We start from the raw sequence: 23,698 nt of genomic DNA on the forward strand, positions 1-23,698 counted from the left end.
CAAGCTCACAGATTTTAGTTTTGCAAGGGAAACCGGGCTTTCAAGTAAAAACATTGTCACTAAAACTTTAATCCTTAAGGATTTCCACAAAGCATATTACAACTGACAGCACGAAAACACAATCTCACACAGTAACTCGAAGTTCAGCTCTATGCTATTCCCTTTCACTGGCAGGACATTGGTATCTTGGAGTCTCAAATTTCCAAATAAAGAATGTTATGAAGAGCTAGGTATTCATATACAGCTAGCACGCAAGGAACTGATGACCTAGAGCAAAGACAAACTAATCTTTTAGAAACTTCTCAGATTCTACACCAACTGGGCAACCTCTCCCCAGTGTGCAAACTAATTGGATTTTATTTTAAAACCTCAAATCTCGTTTAACGGTACAGCTTTTATTTTTACTTGCTGGCTTGTGTTCACAGCAGCTTTTAAAGACTGCTGGTTCAACTACCATGACATACTGTATTCCAGTTATGGAAAAAAGTAAAGGTCTCAGTTCCATTTTAGGTACATGGCATTTAGTTTTCACTTCTGCAGATGAAATTATTATTATATTATTTTTATCTCTGTTTCTCGTACTTGCTCCATCTTCCACAATTGAATTTTACTAACCTTCTTGTCTGAAAATTCAAATTCAGTAGTAAAGCATTCCTGGTTAATCATACCTGATTCTGTCTACAAGCCCTCGTATTGTTTATTTGTGCCATAGTGTTGCTTGTTTTCATTCACTGGACAGATACTTTAGCATATACATGTGCCAAGCGTTAGGATACAAAGATGGAAGAAAAATGTAGTACCTCTCCTTAAGGATCCCACAGTTGAAGGTTGTTTTGTTGCTATGACATCATTGCAATGGTCTATTGTTTCAGGAAGCCACGAAGCAAAGGACTGTGTCTCCTATTTCCTTCTTCTGATGTATGTTCTAATTTAAGTGTGGGCCTCGCAGCATTCATGGTTCTACAGGGAATATTGGAAAGAAAAGAAGATCTGGCGCCTTCCTTGAGAATAGATGTTCTTGGAAACAATTAGAGTGGTAGAGTAAAAAGAGCATGTAATAGGCAATGTAGGAAAAATGGGAAGTAAATAGTCATGACTAGAGGTGTCACAGAAATTCAAAGGGTAGAGAATAATTGCCAGGGACTGGAGTGGTCGAGGAGAGGTGGCATTAAGGAGGCAGGTCCTGAGAATTAGGCTGGAGGGAACAATTGTCCTGGGTGAGCAGACTAGTGACAGGGCACTAGTGCAGCCTTTCTTATTGGGCCTCAGAAGAGGCCTTCTCTGGTCGTTGTGTCTGCAAGACATTCTTCTTTATACTCATTTCCCAGAATGGGACTGAGGGGAACCAGAAGCTGCACTGTAAGAGAAGAAGGAGAATAATGTGGTGCCAATTATGGAGTCTGTCCTTGGGGGCTTGGAGCCCAGAGGTGAGGCATGGGATTGTGTAAAGGAGCTGGAACCTGGCCTTGCCCTGGGTGGATGGGCCGTACCTCTTCGTCCTCTGGCACTGGTGCTTGCCAGAAGATGGTGGGAAGGGGGTGTGTACAGCTTGGTTCTCTTTGTGCCCAGGCTGTCTCCTCTCTTTGGACCAGTAGTAAGTTCCATTTGGCACAACCTGCCCTTGGAAAAATACTTTCCCATAGTTCCCAAACAGCTATAGAAATAGGCAATTTAGACTTTGCTGTTAGTGCCTTTGTCAAAAATATGTCAACTTCAGAAGCATTTTAGAATTTTAGAAATATATTTTTATAGGAAAATCATTATCATAATAAAGCAAGCCTTTGACTTTCTATATTGGTTCAGAGCAAGGTCTTATTCTCCATTACTATTTTATTTTTTGAAGTGACTATTTTTGTTTTTAAACCAGCTATCTTGAAAAGGTCACTCCATACATTTATTCTTTGAGTAACAATGGGCCCTGCATCTGTTCTTCATTTATTTTCCTCTTAACATCTTTCTTCTTCTTTTTCTCTTATTTGTGCTTGTTGGAAATGGTATTTTTGGTTGAGGTTATTTTAAGGTGGTGTTGAAATAAGTCCTGGGACTGTCCTCTGGTTCAACAGCACATGTTCTTTGAAGCCTACACATCCAGGGTCATCCTACCAAAATAAACTATATGGGCCCCGTACAAAGCTCTCAAGTGCCTGACTCTTTTTATTTACGACAGTTGGCTCCTGGCATAATGTTTATAGTTTCCTCTGAGCAAACATGGGCTCCCTTTTCTCTGCCTTTTCTAAGTATTCCTAGCACTCTCATTACTTAAGTAGCTATGGCTCAGTGTCATTATTTTAGCTTTATTATCCCTCTCAGGGCATTTTTTAAGTTTAGTTGAATGTCAGTCAAATCTACTGTTTTAACAATTGTATAGGTAGATGGAACTCAACAACCTGCCTTTTATAGGCATCAAGGTGATCTGAGATCATCAAGATATTTTCTTCACCTTGATAAAAATATCCTTATCTGTATAGGAAATTTGACTGATTTGATTCTTCTTTTAAAGCAAATTTTGCAAAGTTTACAGTTTTCAAAGAGTGTAACATTACTTATTAAAATTAGTTCAAGATTTGTAGATGGCTCAAAAACTATAGAAATATGTGTATTAAGTACTCTATTTCTAATGTGGAGAAAGGACTTAAGTTTTCCAGCAAATTGGGAAATATGTACATTCTTTACTTTGGAGGCTAACACACTAAATATCCTTCTAACATGCATACAATTCCAGGATCTTTATTCATTTTCAGTGTCCTTTTGTGCAAGCAGCATAACAAAATGGTCTGGATGAACCCATCCTTCCTTTTTCAAAAGCTTTACTTGTAAAAATGAGATCAAGATTACTAGGATGAATTTTTATACCAATGTTTACTCCTCGGTCTGTTAAACCCCTTGGATTATGAGTCTGTTTCAAACTGGGTTTTAATCTTTCTAAATCTGAACCCTCCTACTTCAGTTATCCAGGCTGAAGCTGGCTCTGTCCAGAGAAAAGGGCTTGAACTGATGGATGGCAGCTGTCTAATTTTCATATGGTTCTTTTGCAGGTACCTTGCTTTTTATTACATCTGACTGTATTAAGTATGTTTTAAACACAATTTAGCTTCATAGAAGGATAAATTTTTAAAACAGTTATTTTTTTCAGGCAGCTTGGATTATTTGCATGCAGTTTCAGTGTATGTATCCCATGAGTATTTGTCTCTGTTATATTAACAATATGGGTTTTATGAAGGGCAGAATCTTGTCAGTATTTCTTCTGGTTGCATATCATATATTTTCTTGGATTATGCTTTGTGATTCTTACCCTTCCCTTAGTTCTACTCCAATATCTGACCTCTAAATAAAATGGTCCTGGGAAAATACTTTCATTGGTTTTATAGTTTTAAACAGATTAAATCCGCCTTTTGGGAGAAGGATTGTTGGTGTTCCTGATTTTTCTACCAATAGCTGGGATAGAAACCTCCAGAAGCTTCATGACTACCCTGTTTTACTTGTTTAAGCAATTTTATATCAGTAGAAAAAAAGAGCTTTTTAAAATTTTTTACTTTCAATTATTTTTGCAAACAAGTTTATTATGTAACATTTTATGATATGATTTTGTTTTCCCAGTTTTACTGAGCTCTATTAGTTTAACGTGTGTACAATGTAATGATTTGATATATGTATATATGAGTATTGCAAAACTATCACCACAATAAGTTTAGGTAATATCCATCGTCTCACATAGTAAATTATTTTTTCTCTTCTGATGAGAACTTTGAAGATGTACTTTCTTAATAGCTTTCAGATATATAATACAATATTGAAAATGCTTCTTTTTAAATTGGAAAAATCAAATGCTTTCCCCCCCTGCTATTCTAAGAGATTATAACAATTCTAATTGTTTGAAGAATTTTTGAGTGCTTTACTTCTTCTTCTTCTCTGCTAAAGTACTTTGCAACTATAATTGGGCAGTCTTTCTTGCATATGCTGTCATCACCACTTCTTTAACAGGGGAAATGAAATCACAGACATGAGGTGATCATTCGGTGGGAGCAAGAGTTAAATCTCTAAAGTCTTTTGTAGATTTGTTTATCAATAATTACCATTTATTAACAATTACCGAGATGTACACCTTTTCTCTTTTTTTCTTACACGTGCAGTTAGTTACTCGTAGGTGGAATCATTCATTCATTGTCCAGGAGCTATGGGTAGAAACTTAAAATATCTTACTTAGCAACACAGGGACACCTACCATAAATAAGACCACTCGGAATTTCTAATGGGGTGGATGTTTCTATAATTAATGCATGGCTGGTTAGAAGGGAAACTTCATTCCTGAAGTGGTTCTCCCCATGCTGCAGGTCATTGCACCTTCTGACCTAAAACAAAATGGTGCACATTTGAAGACTCTGGCCAGCTAGTCCTGGAAAACCAGACTCTTCAAGGCTGACTACCATACCAAGGAGGTCTGGCCCTCCAGACAAGATGAAATGAAAAGACAGGGGATTAAAATGCCCCACCAAGCTTCTCTATACTGAATTATCAATATTTTCGTTTTAGATATATATTTTTCCTTGTCAACCATAATTACTGTCTAATTGAAATTTAGGAAAAATGGAGGCCAGGCTTTTGAGCCATGGTGCCTTTCCTTAAAACTACAATACTAGGCCTGGAATGAAGAGGTAAACCTCAGGGAGGTCCAGGGAAGCAGATGTGGGAAGCAGACACTTCTGGCTCTGCCACTTTCTAGCTGTGAGAACTTGCACCATTGATTTATTCTTCATGCACTTCTATTTTGTCATTTGTAAAATTGAATAACTATGTCTTCCTTCCAGCTTGGGTTAGAAACAGTATATGGACAATACCTGACACTCAAGAGTTGCTCAATAAAAGGTAGTAAGTATTGTTACTATTATTGCCCTTCCTTCTTTTGCCCCGTCTGCTCAAGGGAGAAGTTGAAAAGAATCTGCCACTATTGTGCTTCCTTCTTTACCATCAGCTTTTCTGGAAAGCTTGTTCTGGGTGGGCCTGATTGGTAGTGAGGGGGTGAGGGAGTGGGCACTGCTTAAAGCCAGAACAGCCTCCACACCCAAGACTGGATACTGAAGGATGGCTTCTCTCTCTGGGAGCTTCAGCAGTAGAACCCCCACTACTGTCTCCTCATCACCGTGCTAACCACTGCACATGTAATGGACCTACATTAATAGTGTGCATTTCAAACTGCCATATTCATGCATGTTTCTGTGTTGTACGTCTTCACATTTTGTGGCTCATGTGATGTGTTCTGCTTATAATGGAAAAACGCTTTAGGAAAAATGGACTGTCTTTACTTTTAACTTCTTATTATTGTAATTGTCTCAAGGTTGGTTTCTGAAAAAGTTCTCCTTGTCACTTAGCCACTTTCTGATGAGTGGTGTGGAATTTTGATGGGTGGGCACTAAGGAACCCAATTGGTCTGTATGTCATGTAGCCTGAACATCACCATTAAAAATTATCTATGTAAAAAATGGATGGCTAGATGGATAGATTTTATCTATCATACACAATGAACACATCATCTCATTTACTTTACCATAAAGTATGGCTCAATTCTGTTGTAATAATTTGATAATAGGAATTCCTTTATGCAGTCTCTTCCTTAATATGTTTTCAGAAACCAGGTTGGTATTCTGAAGTAAACATTTATTTCACATAATGTTTTCTTTCAGTTTATCTTAAAGAATATGATGAACATTAAGATGAAATATAATGCTTTTAAAAAGATGCAATCTGATGTCATTTGTTAAAGAACGGCAACAAAAATACTATCTTTTAAATACTACAGTAATGAAGATTCATTCAGACTTGAAACCAAGTGATAATTATCAGAGGTGAATAACTCAGGAAGTCTTAATAAGTAGTCTAGGATTTCCAGGCAGTGATTTCCTAATACTCCAAAAGAAGGAAAGAGGAGGAGAACTTCAGTGAGAGAAGGGAACCTGGAGACTGAAAACAAGCCAGTGTGGCTCAGGCAGTTTCTCTCCAGGCTGGTGGGTGGGGTAGCATAGGCGTGGCGTGTTCATCTTTCTCCACTGGGCCTCGAACACTGGGTATCACTGCAGCCTCTGGGCTAATTGCAGAGACTGCTGTAGCATCTGTTTTTGCTGGGTCTGGTGCTTCCTTTCCTCAGGAAATCACAATAGTTTTGTTGGTCAACCACATTACTGAGTGGCTGAATTCTGGACAATTTAATATTGAGGCATTATTGTGTATATTTCCACCATTGCTGTTTTGCATGCTTAGAAACTTTTCTACATGGTACCACTGAGTTAGAACTTCACCCTGTCAGGATAGAGAAAGACATTCAGTCCCCAGTAGGGCCTTTAGAGAAGTCAAAACCCAGAGATAGTAACTCAGCTGCCTGCCCCTCATAGTTCAGTTTCAAAATCAGAATCAGAATCGGAGCTCAGACCCTCTGACTCACAAATACTTCACTTTTCACGTTGGTAGAATTAGGAAATGTCATGATACCAGATTTAGCATGACAAACTATTTTTCTAGCTGCTTTTCTTAGATTAGAACATAAACTTGTCTTCGGTTTTGGCTGCTGTAGACATTTTGATTTCTCCTTGTTCAACAACCTCTGGATCTCTTTCCCCCAAATGGCAGTGACCTACAGCCTAATTTATATGATATTGAATGTCTTTGGCCCAAGCAAAGCTGGTGGCCAGGGCCATTCATTTTTTTCTGTCCTTTTCAAGAAAAGGTAACCCTACCTTGAATTTTGGGCTTCTTGTCCTGCAGAACAGCTTTACTTTTCTAGATAGTCTGAGATGATTCTGGAACCCCAAATGTTTAACAGTCCAGTATTCGGCTGCAGGAGAGAAAGTAAAGGCTCATATTCTATGAAGGTTGCAATTAGAAGGCGGCATGATGGGGAATTGCTAAGAGAGGCTCTGTCTCTTTGTGATTTACAGGGTCCTCCTGATTCTAGGCAGCGAGGGAAGGATCAAGTTGGACTCGTGTTCCTCAGCTGGGTATCCCATTTCAGGCCTGGCACTGCTATGGTGGGGCCCAGTATTTTCTCTGAAGCTTTTCAGCCTTGGCCTACAAACGCTGACAATACCTTTTTTTTTTTTCCTCCATCTAACCCCAACTAAGCAGGGATGGGAATGAAAAGGCTATTAAACTGGGGCACAGTGTTTTCCATTGAATCTGTATGATTCTCAAGGAAGACAAAACCTTTGTCCTCACATGGTGTCACATATAGACGTTTTGTGGAATGGCATTGGATGTTTGGTGTTCTCACTGTGATGAGTCCTGAGAGTTCAGGACGTCTCCTTGGCCAGAGTGTAGGCCCTTGCACCCCGTTCCCGGGCTTTGTGTCTGAGTTTATCTCAAAGTATATTCTGAAAGGGGTTTGTGAATTTAGTTTTACAGTATGATTTTGCCTCAAAGCATTCTATTTTCAAATGCTAATTTCATGCATAAAGTTGTTTAAAATAATTGAGTTGATTATCCTAAGCATATTAATTTTGAATGACAGGACTACTGTGACCTTACAGGCACTCACCAGTGCTCACTGCCGGGGTAAGCAATGAACTTGGGCTTTGGGGTTATGCAGACCTTAGCTCCAGGTTGGAGAAACGTGTCAGGTCTCTAAACATAACTGTGAAATGGGGAGTGTTTAAGGACTTCACTCTTGGGGTATTACAGGGATTCACTGAGGTCAGATATGCAAAGTGATAGATAGCATCGTGCATGGCATAGAGTAAGTAGTCTAAAAAATATTTGTAATTGTTTTTATTTTTATTTTGGTAATTTTTACATAAACCAAGTGACAGCTGTGACTGGCCCGTTCCATGAGATATGGATAAAGTTATTTTGAACACCTTCATTCTACTCCCTTCAGAAGTCCAAAGCTCGCTCTCCCCAACCAGAATTTCTGCCAACTCCTGTGTTGGTTTGCATTTTCATAGTCAACCCTGACATAATGTGCCTGACTTCATTCAGGTTACAGATTGTTTCAGTATGTGTTTTTGCATCTCTGTTCCATGACACAGCTGTGCAGATTTAGAACCCTCCTCTTACTTAATTACACAGCCCTCTCTAGCGTATCAAGGTATTATGGTATATAGCCAATTCCCCTGAAGATTTGGGGCAAAGGGAAGGTTCATAAAGCAGAAGACTAAGATTAGATTCTTTCTCCCCTTCCCTGGGATTATTGCACCTGGCACTTCACTACCAAATCCAACAACGCTTAAAATGAGGTGTAAATATTTTCTAAAATACACCGAAAGATGAACAGTGCTTGTTTTGGATTATGGGACTAGGAGTGATTTTCTTTCTTTCCTTTTATATTTCTGAATCTTAAAACCTTACATAAAGAGGTATACGTTTCATAATTTTTAAAAAGACTGGATTTTAAAGCTAGGGTAAAAAGCTTCATAAGATTGGAGAGACCAACATAAGCAGGATAAGTCCTTTCCCAGTGATTCTCATCTCTTTTTTCTAATCCTTTAAAATGTTATTTCTCACAAATTCCTCCTAATGGGAGTTATTTTTTTTCCTGTGTGAATCACAATTTGAGATGCCCCCTTATTGGCAACATTAATAGGCTTCTTTCTTGAAAATATCTTGACATGCCAGTTGCTTCTGGAAAGCTCTTTGTATGCTTTGGCTCTTTGCTGCTCTGGGATGCTGTTTGAGTGGCCAGGCTGTTCCCCTCTGGCTTCGGCCCAATCCCACCCTTCCTTCTGCAAGTGGTAGAACCTCTGCTTTCTCAGCTCTCATGAGTGCACTCCTCTGGCTGCTGTGTTATGGCTTCTGATGCCAGTACTCCCAGGACCACTCCTGCTAAAGCCACCAGCATCTTCCACATTCCTGAATTCAATGGGCATTTTAAAGTTCTTCTCTTACTTGATCTCTCAGCAGTATATGAAACACCCTTTCTCTCTGAAATCGCTGAGTCTGCACACTTTCCCTAATGAGTCTGCACACCTTCCCTTAACAGTATGCTCTCCTGATGTTCCTCTTAATTGACCATTCCTTCCTAGTTTGCTTTTCTGATTCCTTTTTTTCCATCCAACCTTTAAATTTTGGATTTCCTCAGATCTCTTCTCTTCTCACTCTACATGCTCTCCCCAGGTAACCAACCTCTTTAGGTCTCATGGTTTCAAATATCATTTATATGCCAATGACTATAAACTTAATTGCATTGCAGCAAATCTAAAACATCAGTGATTGTAAGATGCACCACGATTTTATGTACCACAAAGAAAGACAAAAACACTTGCCAATTAAATGACATAATGGTGTCTTACCATATTAATCATAAGATGTATTCCATTTTCAGAAATAAAAAATGTACACCCAGGACATAAAAAATGTACACCCCCAAATTAATGATATACTGTAATGTGTTTTGTATAGATGAGCTGCCATTTGTAGAGCGTGAATACCTGCTTTGTCTTAGGTATGGTGTTCCTAGGAACATGCAAATGAATTGAAATAACTCTGTCTAGAGAAACTGGTAGTTTCCTAAGAGTCATTATCTCTCCAAGTATGAAAGAAACCTTATTACCATATGGTTTATCATGTGTGTTAATGAGGTAGAATTAATCTAGCCAAACAATAAGGCAGAGTTATTAAACCAGTGGATTTTTAAGATGGTGCCAAAACTCTTGAGATTTATTTCATTTTATCTAGATTTGACAACTAGAGTCACCATCAAGAATGTTCTGGCTATCTTAGCATGAACTGCAACAGCATCCAAAGTTAAGAAGAAGACATGGAAAAATATTATTACTGTAATCTACCACCATCTGTGAACCTTGTTCAGTTCCACTGAGGTTTTCTAAAAATAATCGAAGTGGTATGGCTTCCTTTACTTCTATAGGGAGAATGATCATAGTAAATATTTTAAAGACTTCTTTAAAGATTAAGAAATCTATTTAATTATTGATAACATAGGACTAAAATAAAAAAGCAAATATTTATCCAAATACATATTAAAAAGACATAACATTTGTTCCTGATTTTCAAAAGTCAAAACTCGTAGTAAACTAATAAGTCACTTCCATAATGTGATTTTAAAAAATTGTCAACATCAAGCCCAGTGGTAAATATTGGAAGCAGGCGCATATGAAAAGATGCTCAACATCATTAGCCATCAGGGAAATGCAAATCAAAGTCACAATGAAATAACATCTCACACCTAGTAGGATGGTTGTAAAAGGAGATTATCACAAGTGTTCACAAAGATATGGAAAAGCTGGAACCCTCATACAACGGTGGTGGGAATATAAAGTGGTATAACCACTTTAGAAAACAGTCTGGGAGTGTCTGAAAAGGGTTAACAAAGAGTTACCATCTGACGGAGCAATTCCATTCCTTGATGTATATGTATGCACCAGGTCAGACAGTTAAATTCGTGAACTCATCCTAGAAAAAATGCTACATACCTCATTGTTGAATATCGTTATGGTCACATTCGAAGTACTCCTCTTGGGAATCTATTCACTGACGCCAGTGGCTAGTCCACCCTTCAAAGCAATTTTGGAACTCTTTTTCTGAAATGGCCATCAGAGCTGCCATCGTATTACCCTTGATGTCCTGAATATCATCAAAATGTCTTCCTTTCAATACTTCCTTTATCTTCAGGTAAAGAAAGAAGTCACTGGGGGCCAGATCAGGTGAGTAGGGAGGGTGTTCCAATGCAGCTATTTGTTTACTGGCTAAAAACTCCCTCACAGACAGTGCTGTGTGAGCTGGTGCATTGTCGTGATGCAAGAGCCATGAATTGTTGGCAAAAAGTTTAGGTTGTCTAACGTTTTCATGCAGCATTTTCAGCACTTCCAAATGGTAAACCTGGTTAACTGTTTGTCCAGTTGATACAAATTCAAAATGAATAATCCCTCTGATATCAAAAGACGATTAGCAACATTGTTGCAATAAGTTCACGAACTTCATTGTCAGATGTTGTATACCCAAGAGAAATGAATACCCATGTAGTCACAAACACTTGTACAAGAATGTTCATAGCAACATTATTGACAGTAGCAAAAAAGTAGATGTAATCCAAATGTCTATCAACTGACAGATGGATAAATAAAATGTGGTGTATACATATAATGGAATATTATTTGGCAATAAAAAGAAATGAAGTGCTGATAAAATCTCCAATGGATTAACTTGAAACATAGATTGAAAACATGCTACTAATTGAAAGAAACCAGTCACAAAGTGCAATATATTGTATGATTCTGTTTATATGAAATGTCCAGAATAGTCAAATCCACAGAGACAAAAAGAAGATTGTTGGTTGCCTAGTGCTGAGGTGATTGGAGGAGCAATGAGGGGTGACTGCTAATGGATACAGGGTTTCTTTTTGTGGTGATAAAAAATGTTTTAAAATTGATCGTGATAATGGTTGCACAGTGATGATATGCACAGAGCTTGATGGTACTTAAAACCATTGACTAGTACACTTTAAATGGGTGAATTGTATGGTATATGAATTATAGCTCAATAAAACTGTTATTGAAAAAATAAACAAAAACAACATGAGTGACTGCTGTTAGCACTGTTACTGTTATTCTGAATGCCCTGTTTCCCCGAAAATAAGACCTAGCTGGACAATCAGCTCTAATATGTCTTTTGGAGCAAAAATTAATATAAGACCCGGTCATTAGAGATGATTAGAGCTGATTGTCAGCTCATTAGAGCTGATTGTCTGCCTATGTCTTATTTTCGGGGAAACACGGTATCATTAACCAAAGGGGAAAAAGAGGTATAAATACTAGAAATAAAGAGACACATTATTGCAGAAAATATTCCTCTCAGAACATCCATGAGACTTTTTTGAAAAAATTATTAGAATCAGTTTGGTAAAGAGGCAGTTATAAAACACACATAAAAATTAGGCCATAGGCTACTATCCTTACTATATAAACAGTTCTTATGAATATATAGGAAGTGATAATTGCCTAGTAGGAAGGTAAACCAATGATATGAAGATGATTTCAAAAAGAGACAGTGAACAACCTTATGAAAGAATGTGGAGCACATCAGTAACAAATGAAACATCTTTTTCAAACCGTAAGCTGATAGGTTAAGGATTCTGTTCTTGAATGGACATCTTAAACTTACATAGCCATTCATAACACACAAGGCCTCAGGAATTATATAACCACGCCAGAGGGAATGGTATGACTAAGGAAAATATTTTAAATACCTAATCTTTTATTTACCTCGTTATATCCCTGGAAATGGAGAAGAAATGGGATGGCATCCTTATGTGCTCTTTTCCGAAGGCTGGTTTGGTTCAAAGGGCTGGGAGGAGACTGAGGCTTTGGATGTCTTGAGTGGTGTTTGCCCTTGGAGTTGTCCTGAGGAGTGCTCATCAGGTCCGCTAGGACCCCTGGAGTCTTCCCTGGAGCCGTTGAGAAGCTGTGGGCTCTCCAGTTACACCAGGGCCACAGCTTCTACATTAGGCTAAAGAATGGAACAAATATAATTCACTAATCCCTCACTTGCCTCATGGAAGCAAGAAAGCATCCTGACTTGAGGGATGAGGGTTGAGCCAGTGTCTGTAGGTGGTTGCTCCTTGGCAGTAGTAGTAGCAAGACGCTTTACTGAGCATTCCATCGTTACACTCGTGTTCATCTGGCTCTGCCTTATTAGTCAGCATTGCTTCAGTTTTCACTTGCCCAGTCGAGATTGTCTTGTTATTCCCATTACATTTCCATCCCACTGCACAGAACCTTGCAACTGCTTGTTTCCAGAAATCTCTCCTAACAGTTCAAATTCGCTCCGTGGTGAGACTTCCTTTTATTAGAGGGATTTAATTATACATGAACGTGAGCATCTTAATTTGGGGGGTTTTCCTTGTAAACATGCAGAACATTTCTATGACACTTTTTGCTCCTGATGTGTATTTATTAATACATTTCATGTTCATTTATGTGGAAGCAGACAACCTTGAGACCATTTTTACAACTGAGAGACACATGCGAGTAGACAAATATGAGCTTTCTTTTTAATTGAGAACTTCATACATGGTTATGCTGTAAACTCAGAACTTCGATGCCCATCCACTTCCTGCCTTAAATTAGAATTACGTAATTACAGTGAAATAAAAATGCTGACCTATTAAAAACACAGAAAGGGTATCCTTAATGAATAGGGTTTATAAATCTTTTGTGGTACATTTAATGGTATGTTTAAGTAATGGGTGAATTTTTATCTTTTGATATACAGAATCATATTCTAAGATCTCATTAAGGGGCAAATTTTGTTTGTTATTGGGGAAATTCTCAAAATTATATTTTGGATTAAGTACAAGATTACCTGCTTGTTATTTACTTTTGTGCCTACCTATTGTGCTTTAGTATAACTGTCAAACTGATTTCTCTAGGTTGAAAATGTCCGCTTGGTAGATCGAATATCTTCTAAAAAAGCAGCCCTAGGTACTTTGTATTTGACGGCTACTCATGTCATATTCGTGGAAAATGCAACTGACACAAGAAAAGAAACATGGGTATGCATTCCTTCTTTTGAACTTTACACGTTTTCCATTGTTTTAGCCTCCATTCTTTTGTTTGTCCTCAGGGCGCAGGGAGTGGGTATTTGGTGTTTGCGTGTTCATAGGACTGTTTTTGGAATGTGACCTCTGCCTTTTTCTGTACAGAGTCAAATCTCCTTGATCTGCTTATTCATTTTAAACACCAATTATTTGACCATCTTCAAAGATAGAAATAGCCAGTGCTTCATGTCAAAGCTGACAAGTAGTGATTCAATAATGTCAGTATTCCAGATACAGTCATTTTACTGTGTTGTCTCCATTTTCTGATAATTTAAAAGTCAAAAAGAGAAAAGGAAAACGATGGTAGAACCCCATTGTAAGGTATGTCTGCTACTTAATATTGAGACCATTAGATATTTCTTATTTTAGATAGCCACCCAACTAAGAGAGAAGGACCAGAGTCAGAGTCCCTGAATTATGGATTTCGCCTTTCCTGTATTCTGTAGACATGGTTATGTTTTTAGCAGAAGGTGGCAGGGACGATTTGGAGAGGAATTTAAAGAAAGAAATGCTGCCATTGAGGACTGAGCAGAGACCCTCCTGAAACACCAGAAATGCCCTTCAACATGATTTCCTTAAAAAAAACAAGTCTTCTGCAGCCTGACTGATCACCAACAGCTTAGAAAACAACAAGCTCAGCTTGCTATTGAACTCCGGCATTCCATGTGGATTCAGGAGCATGGCGGCTCCTTCTGGCTGAGTCATCTCTAACTTTTGTTGATCGCGAGATTTATTTTACTAACTTCTCGTGACCTTAGTTAACTTGAGGTATTCACTGCAATCAACATTTGACTACCAAAATATTTTTCCCTTACCTGCACTTGCACAAAATTGTATGCGGAATAGTTAGCTTCAAATAATTCGCCTAGTTATCAGAAAGCTTGGCGTTGACAAATAAAATGATAAATTTAGACCGTTGGTTCTTTCCCAAAACATCCCAGTTCTTGTCGTCTGAGTGCAGTGTTGAGCTCGCTGAAGGTTGGGGAGTGTTTCTTGTCTGTGTGTCTCCGAAGTCTGTGTTAGTCTTTTTCATATTTATCAGCTATTTGTGCTTAGCGTATCTACATTAACCTTTGTAGATTCTTCACAGTCAGATTTCCACCATTGAAAAGCAGGCAACAACGGCTACTGGATGCCCTCTGCTTATTCGTTGCAAGAATTTCCAGCTATTACAACTCATCATACCGCAGGAGAGAGACTGCCATGATGTGTACATTTCTCTGATACGTCTTACAAGGCCAGGTAGGGCAGAGGAACTCGGTGTTCAGTATGGACCCACTCTTAAAAAGTTCACAAATCACGTTCAAGAAATTTGTACAGTACTTGAGAATTATATAGTGTTTTTGGAATTATATGTTGTCTGAGGCCTCAGATGAGGCCAAGAAATCTGAATGGCATAGTTCCTTGTCTTTTAGGGTCTCCCTTTGAGTTGTTTACTGTATGAACCTCTTTCATTTTTCTTAGTATTCACTTTTTCTCAGTGGGGGTTCCCTGGGAAGAATGTTTGGTTAATTTGAAAAGTATGAGGTGTGATCAAAAGGTACGGTGAATGTTTAAATTAAAAAAAAAAATCATTACAGTAAAAGACATATTGCCATTTATCCCCCTCAAAACACTCCCTCTCGCTTCAAACACAAGTATCCATACCATCGTTCTTGCTACTTTCTGAAGCAGTTCTGGAAGTTCTCTTTCGTGAGCGTCTTTAGTTATACCGTCATGGCTGCCTCGATGTCCTGAATCGATTCAAAATGTTTTCCTTTCGTGGTCATTTTGATTTTGGGGAAGAGTCAGAAGTTGCAGAGTGCCAGATCCGGTGAATAAGGTGGATGAGGAGACACCGTAATGTTTTTATTTGACAGAAATAGCCCTACAAGAAGTGATGTGTGACATGGAGCCGTTCTGTTGTGATCACAAAATACAGTGAGTGCTGTAGCCAAGTGCCATCCAATGGAAAGGCAGGGATCTTCAATATGGGAAGCGGCTCATCGAACCTTAGTAACAGTGTGTGACAAGTTTCAACTTGTTTGGTGCAGTCAGTCACGTGTGAGCTACAGTTGAGGGAAGGTGTGTTTTAAAGTGTGCCATAAATCATCCTCCCTCATGACAACACCCCGTGTCATACTTCGCTTCTGGTATACAACAATTTCTGTCAAATAAAAACATTATTATGTGTCCTCATCCACCTTACGTGCCACGGATCTGGCACCGTGGGACTTCTGGCTCTTCCCCAAAGTCAAAATGATTCAGGACATCAAGGCAGCCACGACAGAGTAACTAAAGACACTCATGAAAGAGGCTTCCAGAACTGCTTCAGAAAGTGGCAAGAATGATGGGATAAGTGTGCTTGAAGCGAGGGGGAGTATTTTTAGGGGGATTAATGACAATGTGTCTTTTACTGTAACAATAATCTTTTTTTATTTATGCATTCACCGCATTGTTTGATCACACCTTGCATGTATTCTCAGCTACTCTCATTATATCTCTTATCTTGGCTCTTCAGATTTCTAGCTTACTACACATTTCTAAAGAAATGTTTCTTGTTCCCTGTGTGGCTTGTGTGAGCTGTGGGTTTCTTTTACTTGAAAGAAATACACGTCTAAGTTTTTTTGGAGAATACAGTGAAAAGACATCATTTATATAAAAGTAATATCCATGGTAGTGATACCCAGAAGTCATTAGTAAGGAAATAGCATATGGGCTTGTAGTTACTTTGCTAAATGCTTTGTGACTTGGAACAAGAAGTTTGATTATAAACTCATCAAGGCATTTGGGTCTTCAATTTCTTATGCTATGACCATATCTATAGATAGCTAAGAGCTAAAGTTACATAATTTAAATGATGCCAGGGAGCTGTCAGAATCTGATGATTTTGACTTTATTTGCTCCTATTTCAAGGCAGCTGGTTGAGGCTTTTCATCTTAGTGTGTTGAAAAAAAACTGCAGAGGTAGCCAGAAAAGCAGTTGAACTTTTTAGAGGGGGCACTATAATTGGAACAGAGTTCTGGGAAGATGTACGTTAGGTTGTATGCAACCGAGAATGTGAGGACAGCTGTGCGCCAGCAGTTTCTGTGTCACTGGGTAGTAAATGTGCTCTGACCAGATTAATGAGATTTAGGAATAGTCCAGAGACTTGGGAAAAGGCTAAGCAGCTGGAAGATCACAGTGGCAGTGAGGGCTCTGGCCCCCGATGACAACCAGTGCCAAGACTTGCATTGTGAGGTTCCCCAGGGAGGAAAATCACTGTGTTCCCCAATTTTTAAAATAAACACTTTTTCATAAAGTTGAAGTTTTAGGAGTTAGGTACTAGACTTAGAGACCAAAGAAGGAAAACATAGGAATTAATTAAAGCCATTCCTTAACAGATTTTTAGAAGCTACCAGAAGTTTGAAACATTGGAATTAGATATGATAGTTCACATAAAACATAGTACTGTAATAAGTGTGGGAAGATGAAACAGAACCTAAGTACTTTGCAGTTTAATGTTAAAGGCAATGCTAAAATTAGGACAGATTACAGCCCATTGCCTTGGAATCAGCGTTCTAAATCTGGATGGAGGTGGGGAAATGTAGAGAGGGTCTCAACTAGAGGTAGTGGAGGCTAATCTGAACCATCTGAGGATCTTTTACAAAATATACTTCACACTCCTCTAGGTATACCAGAAGAGAGGCTGTGTGTGTGTGTGTGTGTGTGTGTGTATGTAGTATATTTTGAATTTTAGTGGCACAATATAGCTCTCTGTGGTTATTCCGGTTATTCACCAACACAGATCTCGTATTTTCAGCTTCCCTCATGGACACAGCTAACCATAAGGTCCTATAAAGGACTTTTTATTTTTTTTCTTTGTACAAAAGAAGAAATGTTTGGGAGTTCACTTAAGTCAAGGCCTATGAAAGAGATATTTTCAAAGTTCTTGATATTCTCTCTTCCCTGAATTAGTATTTCTGAGATAAGGGTAAAAATAAAATTACTACAAAATTTGGTGAGATTTTATTGGTTTGCCTCTCATATGAATTAAGATTTATAAGAATTTGTTCATGGACTATAAAGATCCCAGTAAAAAAAAAAGTAATGTAAGGGTAAAGGCAGTAAACGCCTTAATTTTTAGTAAAGAAATAACTTAGGTTAGAATAATGGTGTGGCCCAGATGAGAAAATAAGTTAATCCCATAAATCCAATGTACAAGTAAGGATATAAATTCTAATGATTATAAGATCCCTATTTCTCAGAAGGCTTCCATTTTCCCATGTTCCTTCTTTTCTCCTCCCTCTAATTTGCCTCCTGCTGTTTATTTTTGTAGCAATTATTGTTCCCTCTGTAGTATCTGTGGGCCCTTTTGTATTTAAATCCTCTTTTGTTTATTTCCCCATTTTAACTAAACTATTTTTTCAGTCCATCTTAGTCCCCAATTCTTCTATTCACTATGATTTTTAAAATCTCATAATTGCTTCATTTGACATTTCCCAGCGCTTGTCTAAGTCTTTGCTGTTTAAGCCGTTTTCACAGTGGTAATTTCCTTTACAGTGATGCTAATCTCTGGGTCCAGCAGTCCTTTTCCACTAAGCGTTAGTTAGCGTCTACAGTCTCATGCTTCGTTTGAGCGTTTGCTTGTTGAAAATAGATAGGAAAGTTCTTAGGACTTTTATTTTAAATACGCAAAATTCAATAATAGCTGTGTAAAATGGTTTTCAAGTTCATTTATTTTAAGGTGCCTGAAATAAGCAGAAGGTTTGGAGCAATTTAGCTTTCTTTTGGGTCTAATAAACCCCACATTTTGTGTCCTTCTGATGACTTTTCCGTTCCCTTACCCACCCTTCACATTCTGCTGATGCTGATTCATGTTTGTTTCTCCTTTAAGATTTTTTTGAAAAAGTTTTTGTAAGGGAAAAGTCAATAATATCGTTTCATCATTTAGGTTTTACATTGGTCGTTACAAGTTTCATTTTGATTTTTGAAGTGCTTTTGATTTTCATATTAAATTACCTTTGGTTTCTCCCAGTTTATAATGAGAAGGAATCTACCCCACCGCCCATATTTTTTTCCCTAAATATGCTGTTTTCATAACCTTTATCCTGAAATCTGGGCAACAAGCTAAATTATTTTTCTCTTCCCTAATTGCTTTGTTATACCCATAGCTCTCTTATTTGGTGCAATGAACACCCCTTCCCGTTTTTTATGGGAAGGAATCAGTAGAAGTTGGATACAGAGACAGTGCCATTTGTGGACTTGGTGATTCCAGGTTGAAAGTGTTTCCACTTGATTGCGTAAATCTCCAAGAATTAGGAAGTGGGATTATCTGCGAGTGAAGGAGTTGATGAGAGCAATTGACATTGAAGTGATCACAGTGGCTCGTGCTTCCCTCTATTAAGGGGTGCACGATGAACAACAGTGCCAGAACAAAATAATGCCAGTCAAAACATGTACCTCTATGTTTGGGTCTGGCTTATGCTGTCTGCTTAGTTCTGAGACACTGGTTTGGCTTTTTTAGAAACATACCCCAAATGCTACTCATTAATTTAATGTAGTATTTTAGAAATTGTCATTTTCCCTTCAAAATAGATAGAAAAACCTTTAAGTCTGCCTTTGTTTAGCAATTACATGATTTAAGTAGGTCAATAAAGTAAATACTAAAATGACTTCCACTTTTTCTGAAAACAGGTGCACATTCAGTTTACTTCCTCAGCCTAAGACGTGTTGACTATTTGCTTCTTACTGGAGGAGCTCTTGTGTCCTCCTAGTAATGGGGCCCTTGTGGTGAGGCCTTAATTAATTGCACCTCATCTTGAAACCTGCAGTCACTAACTGCTAAAGATGTTTTATGTTGAATGTGATAGCCCAGACTGTGGGACGTGAAAAGCCAGTGGAATATTTAACACGTCTGTTTTAGGAGTGGATGACAAATCAGGGATTTGCCCTTCCTAACACAGACAGATATTTTCTCTCGGTGCAGACAGATTCTGTGAAGAACTAGCTATTTCTCTAGTCCTACTCTTGGTTTTAACTTACCTTCCTGCCAATTACTGAAAATTCTGCCAGGTATTTTACAGGAGATGAAGGGGAGGGGAACAGAATACTGTAAATGGGAAATATTCAGTAAAGTTTTCACCTGTGTTAATGGTACCTGCTAATTTCTCCGAGTAGGCAGTCCTCAGCTGAAGGCTTCCCCTGGGCTGGCCTCTGGGTAGGAAGCTTGTCCACATTAACAAGACTGAGCCCTGACTGACAAAAGTGTAGGTTTCTCTGCCCACATGTAGAATTATACTTAAATTGGGCTGGAGCTATGTTTGGTCACCCTTTTTCTTAACAATAACTGAAAGAAAAAAACTGTGTAATTTCAGTGGCACCCCATTCTAATGTATCCCTATTCAAGAGTGATCTTCTCAATGCCTGTTATAAACTATTCTTGCTTTAATTTAGGTACAGTTTCCTTGCCTCTTCCCAATGACAATAAGCATGAGCCCACACACAGAAAACTATCGGTAGTCATAGAATTTATTTCTTTTACTACCTTCAAACCTATTTGTAAATATTTAACAAAGAGAACTTAACTTGCATTATCACTCCATATTCATTAGGTCTTCTTTCACTGAGGGAACTGAGGCTCTCTCAAGAGGTTCTTTTGGCATCTTAAACAAATTGCATTTGCGGTTAACATTATGATATCAGAAGCTTGAGTCATGAAAATGGTACTTAGTGATGGAAAAGACGTGTCAGTGTCAAGCCAACTGTTCCCAGAACAGAATCTTAATTTTATATGCTGTCTGCTCAATTAGCTAAGATCAAAAGAAATGCTGTTCGCTGAACGTTATCTACTCTGTGTTTCTGTGTGCATATACCTATTTGTGTATATCTTCTTATTTGCTGAAATCATCAGTAATCTAAATTTTCAAGTTTATAAACATGACATCAAGAGAGACTGAGATAGAATATAGCTTATTTGCCTCACTTATATGCCATAGTCTTCGTACTTCATTTTCAGAAGAAAGAGTTCATGTCCAAGGAAAAAGTCTGGTACTTCAAATATGATCCATGTCTTTCTTTTTCCTTGTAAATGAGTCATCTCAATAATAATCACAACACACTGGAAACTGAATTTTGATCTCAAGCTGCCTGTGTGTAACTGTGGCCTTTTGCTGGGGTGAGATTCTTTACAGGGCCTGATATACACATTCAGGAGAATTAAAGTGTCCAAGCTAAATGCCATCAATAGATTAAGGAATAAATGTGGGGACCTAAGAAAACTGTGAGGAGAAAGAAATCTGTGGGAGAAAAACAGGAAGATCAGGAGGATGGAACAAGGAAAGAAAAGAGAGAAAAGAGGTCCATCTGGGGAGAAGAGAGAAGGACTTGCCTTGGAGGAGCTCTATGTGTGGGGATTAGGAGTACGTGCTGCACAACCAGGTTGTCTAATTTAAATCCAGACTCCCCATTTACTAGCTGTGTGACTGTGGCACCATTCCTCAACCTACCTTTTCCTCAGATTTGTCCTCTGTAAAATGAGGCCCATCATGGTGCCTACTAGATGGAGTATGCATTTAATTAGAACAAATCTGGGACGAAACAAAGGTTCAGCGCATTATCAGCCATGATTTATTATCACCAGAAGCGCTTAGGCCTTCACTATCCAATATGGTAGCCACTGGCCACATGGGGCTGCCGAGAGCTTAAAGTGTGGCTAGAATAAACTAAAATGTGCTGGTAAGTGTGAAATAGACAGGGAATTTCAAAGACAGTACAAAACAAAATACATAAAATGTCAGTTAATACATTTTATATTATGTACATGTTAAAATGAAAATATTTAGGATATATTGGGCTAAATAAAACATACTAGTAAAGTATCATTGTTCCTTTTTAGTTTTTTAATGTGACTACAAGGATATTTTAAATGACATGTATGACTTGATTTCATTTCTTTTGGACAGCACTGGCCTAGATGCTTCCCACAACAAAGAAAACCAGAACAAGAAAACCAAATCTTAGATCTTATTGGTAGTGGTGGTGGTGGCTTTGGGTCTGGCCTCACAAGCATAAAAGGCGATACATAAGGACAAAAATACCTTGGCAGAAATTGAAAGAAGACTTTCATCATACATCTTTCAACTTGCCCCTCAGGACCAGCGTGCCATGCACTATGAATTGATATTTTTATGTGAATCCTATAAATATTATATAAGCAGTACAGTTATGACATTTATGTAGTTGTTGAACATGCAAATGTTTTCAGTACAAACATTTAAATATATTCTACAGCTTTTTCAACTGTTTTCCTTTTTAATACTATGAGCACCAAAATGTGGCGGTGGCCTAGCCCTCTGTCTACCTCCCAGAGGCCCTCCCAAATCCAAGCTCGATAGACATAAACAAATTGAATTCTTGATGTCTAATGACTACAAGCATTCTTAATTAATATTTATGCTCCGTATTTTATGTGGTCTGGAAAATATGTGTGCTTTCAAAAGCAACTTAAAAAAAAAAGTGCAAAATTGAGAAGACTTTGTTTCTAAAGTGAAAGTAGCTCTTGCAAAGTTGAATCCAGTTGGCCCAAGGTCTTCGTGTTGTTGCTGGGAGGAGGTGGGTGACCCTGCCCACAGAGATGAGGTGATCCTGGGAGGTTCCAAGGGGTGAGGAGCTGGGCTGGCCTCTCGGCGTGGTCCAGCCCAGACAAAGTTGTTTGGGGGAGATTTGGTTCTGGCTTTGATTGAGCTTGATTAGCCTTTATTCTCCTTTTCTTGCAGTGAAATATGAGGAGTTATACTGCTTTTCATTCAACCCCAAGCTGGATAAAGAAGAAAGAGAACAAGGCTGGATGCTGATTGATCTTAGTGAAGAATACAAGCGCATGGGCCTCCCTAATGATTATTGGCAGCTCAGTGATGTGAATAGAGACTATAGAGTAAGTGGCAGCATTTAGTGAAAGCCAGATAATTAATCCACATGAAATTAATTAATCCACATGGTTTCACGTAGCTTAGCCTGACTTCTGTTTGATCCCCTTTAGTTTTCATAGCTCTTTGTAGATATAAATATGTCGATTTCTAAATCTCTCTTGGCTATTGCGGGCTATATTTCCTACCTTCTAGTATCAGAAAGTTTGAACAAGGGACCTCAAAGACCATCCCCTCCACACTCTTCCTCTAATGGTTGAGGAAATGGAAATCCAGACAAGCCCATCATCAGACCTCACGTCCAAGCAGTTAGTGGGAGAGCCAGCCAAGACCTCTTCTCCCATTAAGTCTTTTTATAGTACAACGAGTGATTAGTGGGGAAGTCGCAGAGACGCTGATGGCAGTTTGGCACCAGCTCCTCTGTACTCACTGAACTCTTGATTGGTACACAAGGTCACCAAGAGACTTCCCTAGAGAAATGTATCTACACTTGCAGAAAGGAATATGGAGAGGAAGGGAAATGGGAGTGGCAGAATTAATCCCATATTCTCTAAACCCATAATGATGGGTTTAGAAATCAGTGTTGATTTCCCTGTTAATTTTTAAAATATTTAAAGTAATAAAAGTAAGAACATTGCAGAGAATTTATAAAAGCAAGACAAGAGAAAAAAGAAAGGAAATGAAAGCACCCACCATCCTTTGCCCTGACATTTTTTTATTAGGTTTTGAAATTTTCCCCCAGATTTTTTTTTCTCATCTGCATAGCTTAGTAACTTTTTTATTCTATAAGTAATGAATTTCATTGTTTAAAATTGGAAAATATAGAGGAAAAAGAACTGTTCCTCTAGGAAAAAGAAACTTGTGTAACAAAAATGGAATCATACTACATATGCCTGTGTTCTGTCTTTCTTCAAGAGCATATTGTATTTTCCTGTCAATATATATTTTATATTATTTGAAACATTATCTATTACATGATATGGCTAAATTACATTCTATCTACCTAACCTCCAATTTTTAGACATTTATATTATTGTTATTTTTCATTATTTTAAATAACATAGTGAGAATATCCTGGTACCTATACCTTTGTCCACATTAAAATACTTTATTTTAAAGACCGATTCCTAAAGGTGGAACTTCTAGTTCAAAAGTTAGACACACATTTTTGGACATATTGTCAAAAAGAACTGCAGAAAGGTTATACCAGTTCATATAAATTCTCAACATTTATGGATGAAAATGCTTGATCCTTGGGACCCGCACTAGTCAAGAGATT

At 38.1% G+C, this 23,698-nt stretch overlaps 1 protein-coding gene across 1 annotated transcript in view; it reads left to right on the forward strand.

Annotated features, from left to right (window-relative positions):
- Nucleotides 1-23,698, forward strand: part of MTMR7 (myotubularin related protein 7) — a 92,210-nt gene that overhangs the window by 19,287 nt on the left and 49,225 nt on the right. Inside the window, exons 2-4 of the mRNA XM_081046560.1 lie at nucleotides 13,367-13,489; nucleotides 14,614-14,776; nucleotides 22,270-22,427. Coding sequence (XP_080902686.1) covers nucleotides 13,367-13,489; nucleotides 14,614-14,776; nucleotides 22,270-22,427 — 444 coding nt within the window. The remainder of the gene's footprint in view (nucleotides 1-13,366; nucleotides 13,490-14,613; nucleotides 14,777-22,269; nucleotides 22,428-23,698) is intronic.

The sequence above is a fragment of the Rhinolophus hipposideros genome (genome assembly GCF_964194185.1).
Source record: "Rhinolophus hipposideros genome assembly, chromosome: 4".
NCBI lineage: Eukaryota > Metazoa > Chordata > Mammalia > Chiroptera > Rhinolophidae > Rhinolophus > Rhinolophus hipposideros.